Genomic DNA, 15195 nt, shown 5'->3' with positions numbered 1-15195 from the left:
ATTCCACAACTTCCTATGCGCAAAAGGTACAAGCATCTTGAAAGAAGTCTTAGAAATGATCAAACACTTTCTATAGCTTTGCTTCTGACACATCTAAGGACTCAATTTGTGGCTTTTTGTTGAATAGGCTTTGAAGTTAAACATGCTTCGTATATTCCTGGAATATACAAAAGAACCTAAGCAAAGAAAAAAATGTTTAGTAGGAATGAAAATTATTAGTTGTTCAGAAACAAAACTGAGAACAATATAGATTTAACATTTTATTGTCTCCCTGTAATAGATGATAAGCTCTAGGACAGAGCCACACCACCATGGAGTCCTAAGTGCCCTGAGCATTGCCTGGCATGGGTTTGGTAAAATATATGTTCAAAGAGTTGATGAATGAAGGAATGAAGGAATGAATAGAATGTATAAAAATGATTTGTGAGTAAAAATATACTCATATATTAATATGTAAGAAATTCATACTAAAATTTTTTGTCTTGGACAACCTCTTGACAAGAATTTGGCAGCTTCATTTGATTAAATGTCTCTGTAGTATTCCATTCAGAGAGGATGGTAAAAGACTCAATGAGCAATTTGTTCCAGTGCTTTCACAAAAGTCATTGTGGCCAAAGACAAAGTTAAATCAGTTATGATATCAGGACCAAAATCAGGGTAGGCATAAAATAGAGCTAGGTTGTTTCGCTAACTGCAGAGTGAACAAAAATGCAACAGGTGAGCACAGCTGGTTGCTGCTACTGTGTTCTTTGTTTCATTTTGTGGATTTCACATCCTGGGAATTTCATCTCACTCACCATCCACAGGATAGCTTCAACCGTGAACAGATATATCATAGGAGAAGACCTTTGTAACTATGGTGTCAATCCCTTAAATCCCTCTCCCCACAGAAAACTAAAGAAAGAGAAGCATAATACTGGGTTAATAATAGATACTTGAGAAGAACTGGCTCAAATTCTGAGGCCGCATCAATATCTTACCTCATTTTATCAGTTCTTCTTCATTTTTTTTTTAGATTTTTTATTTTTAAGTAATCTCTACACCCAACATGGGGCTTGAACTCACAACCTGAGGTTAAGAGTCACATGCTCTACGGATTAAGCCAGCCAGGTGCCCCTCATTTTATCAGTTCTCATACATGCTATTACTTTTAAGTGTCATATTTAGTATATAAAAACCCCTAATCAGGGGCGCCTGGGTGGCTCAGTCGTTAAGCGTCTGCCTTCGGCTCAGGTCATGGTCCCGGGGTCCTGGGATCGAGCCCCGCATCGGGCTCCCTGCTCTGCGGGGAGCCTGCTTCTCCCTCTCCCACTCCCCCTGCTTGTGTTCTCTCTCTCGCTGTTTCTCTCTCTGTCAAATAAATAAATAAAATCTTAAAAAAAAAAACTAAAACCCTAATCAAGTGAAGTTTTTCATCCGTTTCATACAGTTGAATATTAAAATTATTCTAGTTCTGTTAAAATATCAGGTCCCTGAGCCCTAAACACAAGAGCGTAAAAAAAAAAAAAAAATGAGTTGATACTGTTGACATGGCTCAAACTAGCGTGTGTCATTTTGGAATCAGAGGGGATGCACACAAAATAAGCTAATTCCTTCATTGTTAGGGGAAAGGATCATTTCAACTAGTTTCAGGATCCCATGCCAACTAGCCAAAGAACTACAGGAAAAACTCGAGGAAGTAAATTCAGGTATTTTGAACCTTAAATATTTAGTAAGTAGCAGTAGACAAAGCAGGCAAGACTAATGTGGAATAATCAGGGCTGACTGCAAAAAAAAAAAAAAATTGAATACACTTTTTACTCAGAAGTCTTTTTTTCTTTTTCATCTTACATTATATAGTTTTCTCCAACTGATTTTCTAGAATAGATAATTACTGTAATTCAAGAGTGAACACAGAACCAATATTTTCTGAAGATGGAAGTAAACAGATTTTTGAGAACTCACTTAACTCAGCAAAGGAAACAAAAACAATTATGCTCTGTGATGAGTTTGACAGATCTGAGTTTTCTTTACTTAATATTCAAATCCATGGAAATTTCATGAGAAATTTATAACTCTTCTGCAACTAACTTCTTTAATTTCTTATTCCTGACCCATCAAGAGACTAAGCCAGACGTGAGAGGTTTCAGTACTTTCATCTGCTGTTGGACTAAGGGCTTTTCTTTTATGGATACTTCTAACAATGTATTTTATTAACATAAGGACTTATAATTTACTAAGAGCCTTCACACCCATCCACACACATTTTATACTTCCTATGAATCTTTGAGGAATATGTTTTATATATATAAATAAATATATATAGCAAAATATTATGAATATTAAATCCATTAAGCAGATGAGGAAACTAAATCTCAAAGGGATCTGAAAAGTAACAAGGCCCTCTAAAGTAACAAGAGTTATAAATGGCAGAACCAGAACTTTCAGTATGGAGATTCTAAAATTCATCCGTCTTTCCATTATACCACAGTAAATGTGTACATTTTACCACACTCGCCAAATGCCATCACCAGTTATTACGCCATTTCTTGCCATTCCTCAATGTGTTTTGAAATTATTAATCTGGCAAAGAATAAATATCATCCACTTACAGTTAAGCAGAAAAGCCTCCAAAGCCCAAACACAATTTTAGACTACCAGTTGACATCACTGTGAATAAATCCCACGGCATTTTGATAAAAAGGTCTGGCAACACTCACCTCTTTTTGACGGTACTTTATGGCCAATTTGAGCCTCGCGAGATCATTTCCACTTTGTTCTTCTAGGAGACTACTGTCATCTCTGTAATTAAGAATGATTTCCAGTTCTCTGGAACTCCTTGTCTGATCCAGTAGGTCCTTAGCAAATTGTTTGCACTGTCGGGACAGCTCCTCATACTCCGACTTGAATTCGTTTTCCACTTTACTCAGCTCCTGAAGCTCCCAACTTAGCTGAAAGGCTGTGAGGAAAGGGTCTTCACTTGACAGCGCGATGAGAGAGGGGCTGGCCAAGGCCTTGTAGATGTTGAGTCTGGAGCGTGAGTGGCGGAGGCTATCCACGTCCGAGCTGGAGACGCATTCCACGCAGTTGCAGCGGACCTCGTGGGGCCTGGGCACGGAGACTCCTTTCTGAACTAGAAGCTTGATTATCTCGTAATTATTTGTATGGGCTGCCAAAATGATCGGTGTAATGTCTGGAGTGAATTCAGAGAACTGCTTATCAAGGAGTATGGGAGGCACCTAGGAAAAAGAAGAAACCAGAGGGGATGAATATTTATTCATTTGTTCAAGCCTGTGAATTTCGAACAGCATGCTATAGCAACGCTGAACAAAGTTCATAAATCTTTTGCCAGGCTTTTTTGCAGGAGAGAGATGGCTTTTTTTTTCTTTTGCCAAAAGACTAAAGAAAATTAGTGGGGGAAAAAAAAAACTTTCCGATATAATGACACATTATTCTTATTATGTTTGTTTAATCTGACTTTTGACATTTTATGAAATCTTCAAGTAAGTGGCTATGGGAAGTCTTGACTTGATAAAAGACTTCCTTGCTCCCAGCGTATTTTCTGAGTCTCAATCTTTGCTTTTCTTTCAGGGAGGTGTGGACTCCTTAAATAATCAAGAAATACGCTGAATAATAGTTAATGATTTGTTTTAAACCCAAGCTTTTCTTCTGCAATATGTCTTTTAGTTCTTCAATTGTTTTTGCTTGTTTGTATGTTTGTTTGTTGTTTTATCTTCTGCATTCCTAAAACCAAGTCAATGATTAGAGGTGGCAGCAGAACATAAGAAGGCTGGCCTCATGCTTTATGCTTTCATCTATCACTTTATAGTATATTTTCCAGATGACCGCAAGTGCTCCATCACCATTTTATCAGAAATAAACAAATGCTTCTCAATGAATCAGGTCACCGTGCGTTTATGCTCCATTTCCTTTGGGTTTTACTCTAGGAATGGTAATGATGAAAATACTATAATAGGCACTATTTAGTCAACGTTTGTTGGGTACATTAACCCTCACTATTATTCACATCTTATAGATGGGATCCTTCAGTGCATAAGTGCAAGACCTACTTTTTGCACCCAGGTCCATCTGACACCCGAGGCGGTGTGTATTCCACCACACCACAATGCTTTACAATTTTTGGTTTAATAGTTCTTCCTGCTGGCACAAAGAGGCATCTTTGAAAATAAATGCTGTATAAGGATGAGTTAAAAAAGCTTGGCAGGGAAAATGACGACCCATGTACCGTATAAAATATACTGTAAACTATAAAGGAAACCATAAAAGGTTCAACAGCAAAACAACTATGTGGAGAAAAGCAAAACTCATATGAAACTTTAATTACACTACTTTTAAGTAGAGGTATAATCTTTATATGAGAATAATTAAGCCTGTGTGCTTCTAATTTATTTGGCCATTTAGAATATCTATTTATTTTATAAGAAACACTCTATAAAGAATAACGACATGTAGTTATCTATTTAAAGGTTATTTAAAATATATGCAATCAGTTGGTAAAGATAGTACCTATTAATTACAAAATTAGGAACAACACTGTTGAGATAGCACTATATGTTCAAGCAGGGTCAATACATACTTCATTACTTTTAAGTAAATGGCTTTCATTTTAAATATTACATTAATTAAAAATTTATTTATTTATTACAAAGAGAAAAATGTCACTAATTAAAACTAAACACGTAATCTTTAAGAAAGTATACTTCAAGTTTTTTCTATGGCAGATATGAGGAAAAACAAAAACAGTGTAAGTAAATAAGTTCCTACGTTAAATGTGTATTTAAGTAATAGATGCAATTTGAAGGGGCTTTCTGGATTCAATAGAATTTCATCTAGATTTCTATGGCTTTAAAAAGCTATCAATAATTTTAAATTTATTAACCATAAAATGCAACTTTGAAGAATACTTCAGCAAAATTTTATGAAAAAATAATTATAATATGGTCATATTAAAAAGCATTCATATTTCAGAAGAATGCCAGTGTCATAGTATGAGAGAGAGATATGGCAAAATAACTGATAAAATATGTGAGCATATACCAAGAATAAATATTCTGTTTATGAGTCTTAATATTCAATAAATCATTGTGAATTTTTAATTTTTTAAATATATGGACATCTCTAATTGTATCTTTTATAAGGAATTTATTTTAGAAAATAACTTTTGAATGAAACCTTTTTTTTAAAAAGATTTTATTTATTTATTTGACAGAAAGAGAGAGAGCACAAAGGGGAAGCGTCAAGCAGAGGGAGAGGGAGAAGCAGGTTTTCCGCTGAGTAGGGAGCCCGATGTGGGGCTCGATCCCAGGACCCTGGGATGATGACCTGAGCCGAAGGCAGACGCTTAATCGACTGAGCCATCAAGGTGCCCTTGAATGAAACTGCTTTATAAGACCACCAATACAATAATAATTTATTGCCCAATAAATAACTATTTTTTAAATTATGTAATTTTAATTATCTTAGAGTTACTTCTTACTCTAAAATGTGTTCTAAATTCAATAATATATTATATGTTGTCTTTACCATTAATTGTTTGAGGCCCAGCTGGTCAGGGACCACTAGACACTGGGGACTGTTTGGCCTTAGGGGTCCTTCACGCAGGAGTCTGCGGGGCCTCTGACCAGCCAGCCAGGCAGGCACACGTCAGGGTTTAGGCATGTGCTAGAGGCAGGCTCTGGGGTTTCTCCCATTCCATTAAGAAAAATAGTAATAAAACAAAAACACTTTAAAAAAATTGCCTGTTATTGAGTACTAATTATATGCCTGCAGCAATGATTACATGGTGTTTGAAAATTGGAGGTTATCTTACTCTATCATCACTTCTACATTTACTAGCTTGTATTCCTCTATATGTAAATCTATGCCCTCTTCTCCTTTTTATTACTGAGTATTCCTATGGACCCATGGATTCTTCCTTTATTTTATTCAATATATAGTGATTAATTGCAATAATTATTCACTTTGAACTTATTGAGGTATAACATACCTTCCTTAAAATGCACAACTGTTAATGTGAAGCTTTATATATATATATATATATATATTTTTTTTTTTTTTTTTAAAGATTTTATTTATTTATTTGAGAGAGAGAGAGAAAGAGTACGAGAGGGAGGTGGGTCAGAGGGAGAAGCAGACTCTCCACCAAGCAGGGAGTCTGCTGAGCCGAAAGCAGTCGTGGAATCAACTGAGCCACCCAGGCGCCCCGAAGCTTGATAATATTTTTAAAATGTGTATGCACCTGTGTGACACAACACAGATAATAATCCAGAAGAGGGCCTGCACCTCAGGAACCTTCCTCTTGTCACCTGCCGGTTGTTACATTTTGTAATCACAAACCTAAACGCTATCCCCAGAGATCACTTTCACACACACTTGTTCACTTTATATACATGAATCATAAAGTATGTACTTTTTACATCTAGCTTTCTTTGGGCAACATTAGCTCTTTGAAATGCATTAATATTGTTAGAAGCAATCTTTTTTTGTAATTTCCATTCTGTATAATATTTTGATTTATGAATATAACACAATTTATGTAATATTCTCTTGTTGAAAACATTTGTGTGATTTCCAGTTTCCTATTTGTGGCTAAGAATATTGCTCCTATGCACATATTTGTCCGTGTCTGCTAATACATATCTAAGAATGCAATTTCTGGGTCATATAGTTTTCTTCAGCAGTTATAGCAATTTCAAGACTATCGCACATTATACTTGGTATTGCCAATTATCTACCTATTTGTTTATGCCATTCAATATGTCAAGAAATCATTTTCAATTTTTTATTTATTATTTATTATCAAGGGTGTTGAATTTGCCTAAGGCCTTTTCCATTTCTATGGAGATAATTGTATAATTGTTACCCTTACTCCTAAAAACGTGGCAAGTTAAATTAATGGATTTCTTAATATTGAAACATTCTGGCTTTCCTGAAATAAATTCCAATTGGTCAAATGTGTAATATTTTTAGTATGACTAATATTTTTATTTATATTTTTTGCACCAATGTTCATAAGTGAGATTGATTTATAATCTTTACTATGTTGTCTTCATCAAATTTTGGTATGAATACTGTGCTTGCTTCATAAAAAGCATATGGATTCTCTCTTCCTTTGGAATACAGGGAGATGTGCCCCTCAGATCTTTCTTCTTCTTTTTTTTTTTTAAGATTTTCTTTATTCATTTGAGAGGGAGAGAGACAGAGAGAGCACAAGCAGGGGAGAGGGAGAAGCAGACTACCTGCTGAGCAGGGAGCCTGACGTGGGGCTTGATCCCAGGACCCTGAGATCATAACCCGAGCCAAAGGCAGACGCTTAACCGACTGAGCCACCCCAGGTGCCCCTCAGATCTTTCTTCGAGAGGACTTACTGCCTACCTGTAAGAATTAATAGCCTCCAGCTGTCCACCTCTTTAGGTTCTTCCTCAATTTTGGAGCCCAGGACAATAACGGAATAAGTAGGCTAGACAAGGGCCTATTTCCACCCAGGATGGGACACCTCTGGTGAGTTCCCCTTTACAATGGCAGGGACTTTTGTCAGTTCTGCATCATGGTCTAATGGCTTCCTTTTCCCAATCCTGCTTCCTTCCCTTTTACTTTCAAAATGTTATTTTCCAATAAATCTTTTGTAATCAACTCATTTTATCCTCCCCTTGGGGCATCCTGGGTGCCTTAGTTGCTTCAACATCTACCTTTGGCTCAGGTCATGATCCTGGGGTCCTGGGATCAAGGCTCCCTTCTCAGCGGGGAGTCTCCTTCTCCCTCTCCCTTTGCTCCTCCCTCCTGCTCATGTTTTTTTTTTTTTTCTCTCTCTCAAATAAATGAATAATAATAAAAAAAAATCTTTCTCTGCTTCTTGAAGAATCCAAAATGTGATTGATCTGTTTTCCATACTGTGAGGGAAAAAAATAAGTAGCACTGTATTTGATCTTTGAAAGTTCAAAATTGTCCTGTGAAACCCATCAATGCTTGCTATTCTTTTATGGGATAGTTATTCAGTAACTTTTCTTATTTATTGCATAATAATTAGCTTGGCTTTTTTATCAATAATGGGGTCAGTTAGTATAACCTGCATTTTCCTGGGAAGTTATTCAGTTCATCTGGGTTCATTTAGAAAAGATAGTTTTAAACATGCAAGGATTTGGGAAATGCTATACTCACAGTGTCCCTCCTGAGGAATCTACCGTGGGACAAGATGATGGGGAACTGAGGAAAGGACAAATGGTGGGGGTATGTATGTATGTAATAGTTAATCAAAGATCAATACAAAGTTAAGAAAATGTAAATTTTTAAATGTTCTGAAAAGGAAAAAAGAATGAAAGAGAGAGATCAAGAGAAAGGAAGGTGTGGAGAAAAAGGCTTTCTATTTAACCAGCTAATAGAACAGAGCCTTGGTAAAGCAAAAGGGGAACATGAATGTTTTATAAAAGGTATTAATATAAAATACAAACTATTCTAAATAACGAGAAAATACAGGTCTTGAGGACCTTCAATTCTTCCCCTCCACTATTGCAAAGATAAATTTTCCAAAATATTAATCTCTCAGACAATTCCCTTTTTAAAAATACTATACCATGGCTTACAACTACTTTGATTTAATAATTCACTCATACATCAATCAACAAATATTTATTGACTCCGTTGTCTGGAGCTACATCAGACTCTGAGAAATTAAGACAAATGAAGTTCAAACAGTCCACATTCTCAAACAGAAGACTGCAATACTTGACACATTCCCAGATCTCTCAGCAAACTGAATCAAATGTTACTAATTTACTGTAAATCCAACACTATAGTAGGTACCATGTGAAATGCCCAGAAAAATAAGAAACAAGTGTTTGCAACATCATATCAGATGCTCACCAAGTTTTAATTGTTCTGAAAATTTTCCAAGTACTCACCAAAATCTCAGGGTAGTGTTTCTGCTTTACATTCTTTATAACGGACCAGTAGAGTTAGAACAAACTATTAACTGTAAAAATATGCTGTAGATGTAAGAATTATTTGGTAACTTTTATTCAGTATTAACAAGAATTTAGTACTCTGCAACATTTTACTCTCCTTAACAAGTAGCAAATATATTGGGAGCAGAGAAATGCAGATTTAAATGGTTCTTTTAGAAATGTTAGAATATTTGTGCTGATATTCTTTTTTCTACTTAGCAAAGTGCCTAACGATATGTGTTTCATATTATAATACTAGTTGTAAGTGATTGCCATTTCATGGGTGATGTCATGGAATCAGATTTCTAAGCTTTCCAATGAGTAACTGAAACCAGCTCTGATGGAAAGGATCCAATCACAGCCAATCACAGAAGGGGAGAAACAATGAAAGGTAAAATAGGCCCCTCAGTTTTTTGCTCTTGCAGCCCAGGCATTTATCAGTTGACACAACTTTGCTATCTATTAAATATGCAAAAATTTTTAAAGTCTGAAATATAAGGCATTGGATCTCAGAAACCTTTAGAAAATTCAGAAAATGAGCTTGCTCCCCCTTTTTCACACTTCATTTCCAAACCAATCTATTTTCTGTCTCAATTTCTCTTCTTTGCTTTATTCAGTATCTTCAACATGTAACTCTCTCTCTCTCTTGCCTTTTGTGTTCCAATGTAACAGGTGAAAACATAGCTCCCATCATTAAAATAAATAAATAGGTCACTGTAGGTACTCAGTAGCTATTACCTAAACATGATTTTGATAGAAACATAGTGGGGTTTTTTTTCAATTTTTTTTAATTTGTCACTTGGCATATTTAAGGACAAATGTGAATATCATGAACATAACCCTGTAGATGAAAATCACACCATGCTTGACTTTTAGCTGAAGTAAAATCTATAGACATAAAAGCATTACCCCCAGGCAAACAGACATGCATAAAAACATATACTCACATCACTAATAAACAAATAACACATATACATGCCATTTTTAAAAATATAAATTCCAGTGATTGAATGACATATTTCACCCAGTAATCCACAACAAAGTAGAACATGCAATTAAAAGAAGATCCTAAAACCAAGTAAAAGTTTTTTATATTGCAGAACTGGAAGGTTCTCTGGCTTTTCTTCTGTCTAAGCTCTATTAATGAATATTTGTTGAATGCTTTTTTGTCAACCTTACCATAACAGTAGTTACATTATTAATGGAATTATTTTCATGCCACATAACATTAAAAGTGACTTTAATTAACTTGTAACTAGATTGCTTTTCTCAAATTTATTCACGATCTTCATCTTGAAGTGATTCAGCACCAATCTGAGGCATACAGTTTAAAGTCTAGAGTGTGATACTCTTCTCAAATACAGAAATGTCTCTTTGCCACTAAGATAGACATTTTTGAACTATTAATACTGAAATATAAATTTCTAGGAGAGAAATTCATCCTGGAGTAACATTCATCCATGAATTCTGTTTAGTCTTTCCAGGCAACAGTATGGGCCTAAAGTAATAAAGTTGACTTTGTTTAGGTAAGATTATAACCTAACCATTCATTTTATTTTAAATTCAGCATTTATTATAGTGGTTGTATAAACTGAATAAAGGAAATTTACTTGTATAATATTATTTAGTGTTTCCTAAATCACTGACTAAACAGATCCACATTCTATTCTGGCTCTACTCTTAATTAGTTAATTATTTTGTGAATTCCTCCTAATATCTCTGCTATATGAAAAACAATATCCCAACTATAACATGAAATTTCTATGATTCAATCACTTTTTAAATATCCCAGATGATGGCACAATAATAGAAAATTTATGAGGCTTTTTTTTAAGTGCTTCAATAAAAATTTGTTGAATTCTTTAGTATCATCTTGCTTTTAGCATCAATATTTTTTCATCTAATGTATCAAAACCTTCATTTTTTAAAATTCAGGATTATAAATATTAAATTTATCCCTTTCATATACTTAGTCTAACTCAAATCAGCATAAGGGAGTTTCAACTCAGAGTTATGTTTAAAAATTCATTAACTATCAGGTTATTTAGAATTTGACATTTTCACACACACACCCACATGCACAAAAACCAAGTAGTTGTCATATAAATAAATGCATGAATGAATGAAGAGACAGATGGATGAACAAGTGAATGGTTAGGTTACAATCTTATCTAAACAAAGTCAACTTTATTACTTTAGGCCCATACTGTTGCCTGGAAAGACTAAACAGAATTCAAAATTCTACTTGTACAGAAAAAAAAAACTCCCTTTGCTTTTGGTCTCAGCACAGGACGAATGATTTATTGGTATGTTCACAGCTGATCTATAAGAGCAAAGACTCTTATGCTTTCCCCTACTTCTGAGTGGCTGAAGTTTTCAAGACACTAATAGTTTGATCTGATATCTAATGAAACCTTAATCCAGAAAATAATTATAAAAAACAGCTCAAAAGGAATCAGACACTATTATGTGCATATGGCTCTAAATCACGGGTTCTCCAGTTTTCGTGTACCTCACGAAATATGGAGCAGCCTGCGGATCCTTATTCAGAAAGAAGAATATTTCTAGGGGCGCCTGGGTGGCTCAGTCAGTTAAGCGTCTGCCTTCGGCTCAGGTCACGATCCCAGAGTCCTGGGATCGAACCCCGCATCCGGCTCCCTGCTCCGCCGGGAAGCCTGCTTCTCCCTCTCCCACTCCCCCTGCTTGTGTTCCCTCTCTCTCTCTCTGTCTCTCTCTGTCAAATAAATAAAATAAGATCTTTTAAGAAAAAAGAAGAATATTTCTAAACATAAATGCATTGTATTGCACACCAAAAAGTATTTAAATATATTTAAAATCTAAAGACAAATATGTGATGGACTAACATATAGTCTTCTCTATTAATGCATTAAATACAAAGATCTACTGGCAGGTAATTAGACTAATTTTGAGGTAATGATCAACATGTAAATATATCAGGTATATGGTAAAATGGTAATATGATAGCAAAATACCTATCATTTCTGCTACTGACAAAGACACAAGAATTTCTAGCAAAACTAATTTTTTGGCTTATGTTCATAATGGAAGGAAATTATATATTCCATTTAGAAGTTAGTAAAAATAAAGAAGTATTTTTTCCAGTTCATCCTCGTTCACAGATATCCTTGAATGTTATCTATTGCTTCCCTAAGTTAAGAAGTTCTTCAAGTCTGACTTAATTGGAATTGGAAAACTCAAATGAGAATTTTAACTAGAAAGCACTAACCAGAGAGTTGTTTTTTTAGGAGAGGTAATTAGAGAATTTGAAAGACGTTCTGGAAAGAAAAGAAAGAAAGCATTATTTTTGAAACAAAAAAATACATTTTTCAGCTTTATTCAAAGATAGAATGTTCTATAGTTACAAATGTCCTAGAATGTCAAGTGGAAAAAATAGACCACAACACACACACTCATGTGCGTGCACACACACACACACACACGTTTACTTTGTGAGGGAAAATTCTGGAAATCTGGGGTGAAATCCAGAAGACTTAGCATGTAAATAAATGATGTTTAAGGGGCAAATAAAAAAACAGATGGAGGAAAGATGACAAAAAAATGAGATATTACAGCAAGAAATATAAATTAGTTGAACAGAATTTTGACTGAAATTAAACTTATTATATATAGGAGCCTCATGCGTGAAAAATTGGAATTTCTATTCAGTTGGAAAAAGTGGTTCACATATTACATGGCACTGAAACAATTCTCTACCCAAACAAACAAAATTGATCCCTATCTCATTTCATAATAATAAATTAGAGATGGAATATATATTTAAATGTAAAAAAGAAAAAGTAACACAATTTTAGAAAAGAATTTGAAAAAATAGTTGGATAGCCCCAGGGTTGGGGAGAACTCTTGAAGCAAGATTGGAAACACAGAACAGAAAACTATATATTTTATTACACAATTCTTAAATAGAATGACCAAAGATAGCATAAATAAAGTCACAAAATAAACTATGGTAAACCAAATTTGCTATATATGAAACGTACTTAATATTCATATCATAGAAAGAGAAAGTATAAATTGAAAATAAAGTTATAAACAAACCAATGAACAAATGGATAATTATAAACTAGAGTTTTGCAGAAGAAAATCAAAAGGTCAGAAACATTGGATGATCTTTCTCACTATAGTCAGGGAGAGGCAAATTAAAATGATAGTGAACTACAATATTTTGGGCATCATACTGCCAGATTGAAGGAGTTGTGGATAAAATTTCCCTCCCTCATCAAGACCTAGAGCAATATGAATTACAACAGCCTTGCTGGAAAGTATCTGGTGCTTAATCAAACTTTCCTATGGAGAAACAATTACCATGAGAATATTTCTTTATATTTATTTCATCATTGTTTGTTGTGGTAGAAATTGGGGTATACCGGAACGTTTTCCAAAAGAGAAAACGTTGCACAGCTTGTGGCATATCCCTATATGAAATGTTACAATGCTTTAGATAATCTGAACTAGAATTAATACTGTATCTATCAGCCTGGAGGGATTGCCCTGAGGTTTCATTTTGTCCTGTTGGAGAGCTGTAGCATAATTATTTACATAAAGGCTCCTCGTTTAAGTTCTTTAAACGTTAGTTGAGGATCTATATCACACACTGTCCTTGGTATCACCTCATTATACCTTAGCCACTTTTTGATAAACAAAGATGCCTATAATTAGATCCAACTCTGTGTATTAAGATCTACTTTGTACTCCACCCTCGCATGTGGCCTATGGCCTAATCATTCCAGCTTCAAACATTCCTGTCATCGCTTTCTTGTTCCCTCCCACTTATCAAATTCTACTAAACATTCAAAACCCAACTTAAATGTCATCATTGCTATGATGCCCTTTAGTAAAACTGAACTGTCATTAACCTGCTCTTTCCTCTTTACTTGGAGGCAGGGGAAAGGGAAGCTATTATAATTTGCTTTTTACAAGAAGGCGGAAATTGCCATTTTCTTTTTTTTTTTTTAAGATTTTATTTATTTATTTGAGAGAGAGAATGAGATAGAGAGAGCACGAGAGGGGGAAGGGTCAGAGGGAGAAGCAGACTCCCTGCTGAGCAGGGAGCCCAATGCGGGACTCGATCTCGGGACTCCAGGATCATGACCTGAGCCGAAGGCAGGCGCTTAACCAACTGAGCCACCCAGGCGCCCGGAAATAGCCATTTTCAAAAAGGGAGTTGCTAAGAACAGTGAGAAAGGTGTCCATATTACACCCTTTCTGATTCTCTTACCTCCTCTAATGGTTCTCTTACAAACTGCATATAACTTTCCCCAAGCTTTGGTCTGCGACATCTCCAGTATAAATCCTGTAATATCAGTAACTATTTTTACTTTTTTAGAGTTAGTATTCACTTTACATTTAATTGGCTATATATTTTTACTGTCAGCCAACTTAAAGGATACTTTTAATTAAAAATACCAGCCAGTAGATATAGTTTGTATTGACTTGAATAGGTGTATGAGGCACACAGTAAATATAATTTGACAACTTGGATACGATACATACTTGAACCAAATGAACGAAGATATGGCAAAAATCATTTATCTAATTGACACTATTAATTAAAAAAATATGCTTGGAGTCTGATTATATAATGTGACACAGGCAATAATAACATGTATGGAGTGCCCATCATGTACCAATGCCCTGTGCTAGGAGCTTTTCATGCCTCAGCAATTAAGCTAAGGACCAATTAAAGTCCTCAAAATCATTTTTGGAAGTAGTTGTTATGATTATCATCCCCTTTTTAGAAAAAGGACAATAGGCCTTCAAGAAATTAAATAGATTGCCCATGGTCACAAGGAGACCCATGCAGCTTGACTCCAGAGTCCAAATTCTTCATCAATAGACAATCCGTCTTACGCGTAAGGCAGCTGCAAGATCTTGGAAATTGCCCAGGCGTCAAGAGTAAGAAGATAGGCATTAAATCTGGCCTCCACCACTTTTAGTTGTGTGCAAATGACAAAGCCAGCTAACTTCTCTGTGTTTCCATTTTCCCATTTTGAAATGTGGACATTTATTCAAGGTATTTCTCATCGGTGAATAAGACCCCGAGACATATATATCAAAGCGCTTTCAAAGGTAACTCTCAGAGGGTTGTGGTGAAGACGAAATGTGAAAGCACCTTGTAATCTATAAATCAAGAAATAACGGGAAGGCACCAGTATTATGTGACAAGCCTAGGGCTGGAGAAAGAGCAGAAAATGGTCTTGTTCGGTTTTGCCACTTC

At 35.1% G+C, this 15195-nt stretch overlaps 1 protein-coding gene across 5 annotated transcripts in view; it reads right to left on the bottom strand.

Annotated features, from left to right (window-relative positions):
- TRPC4 (transient receptor potential cation channel subfamily C member 4) overlaps positions 1-15195 on the bottom strand; it is a 192597-nt gene that overhangs the window by 108284 nt on the left and 69118 nt on the right. For all 5 annotated transcript variants that reach the window (XM_064586163.1, XM_064586167.1, XM_064586166.1 and 2 more), the window contains one exon: positions 2700-3218. In XM_064586163.1, the coding sequence (XP_064442233.1) occupies positions 2700-3218 (519 nt within the window). The remainder of the gene's footprint in view (positions 1-2699; positions 3219-15195) is intronic.

Source organism: Mirounga angustirostris, unplaced genomic scaffold (genome assembly GCF_029215605.1).
Source record: "Mirounga angustirostris isolate CCGP_5_RB_7025 unplaced genomic scaffold, mMirAng1.0.hap1 SCAF_3, whole genome shotgun sequence".
Lineage (NCBI taxonomy): Eukaryota > Metazoa > Chordata > Mammalia > Carnivora > Phocidae > Mirounga > Mirounga angustirostris.
The sequence above is the reverse complement of the archived record's forward strand: the minus strand, read 5'-3'. Positions and strand labels throughout refer to the sequence as shown.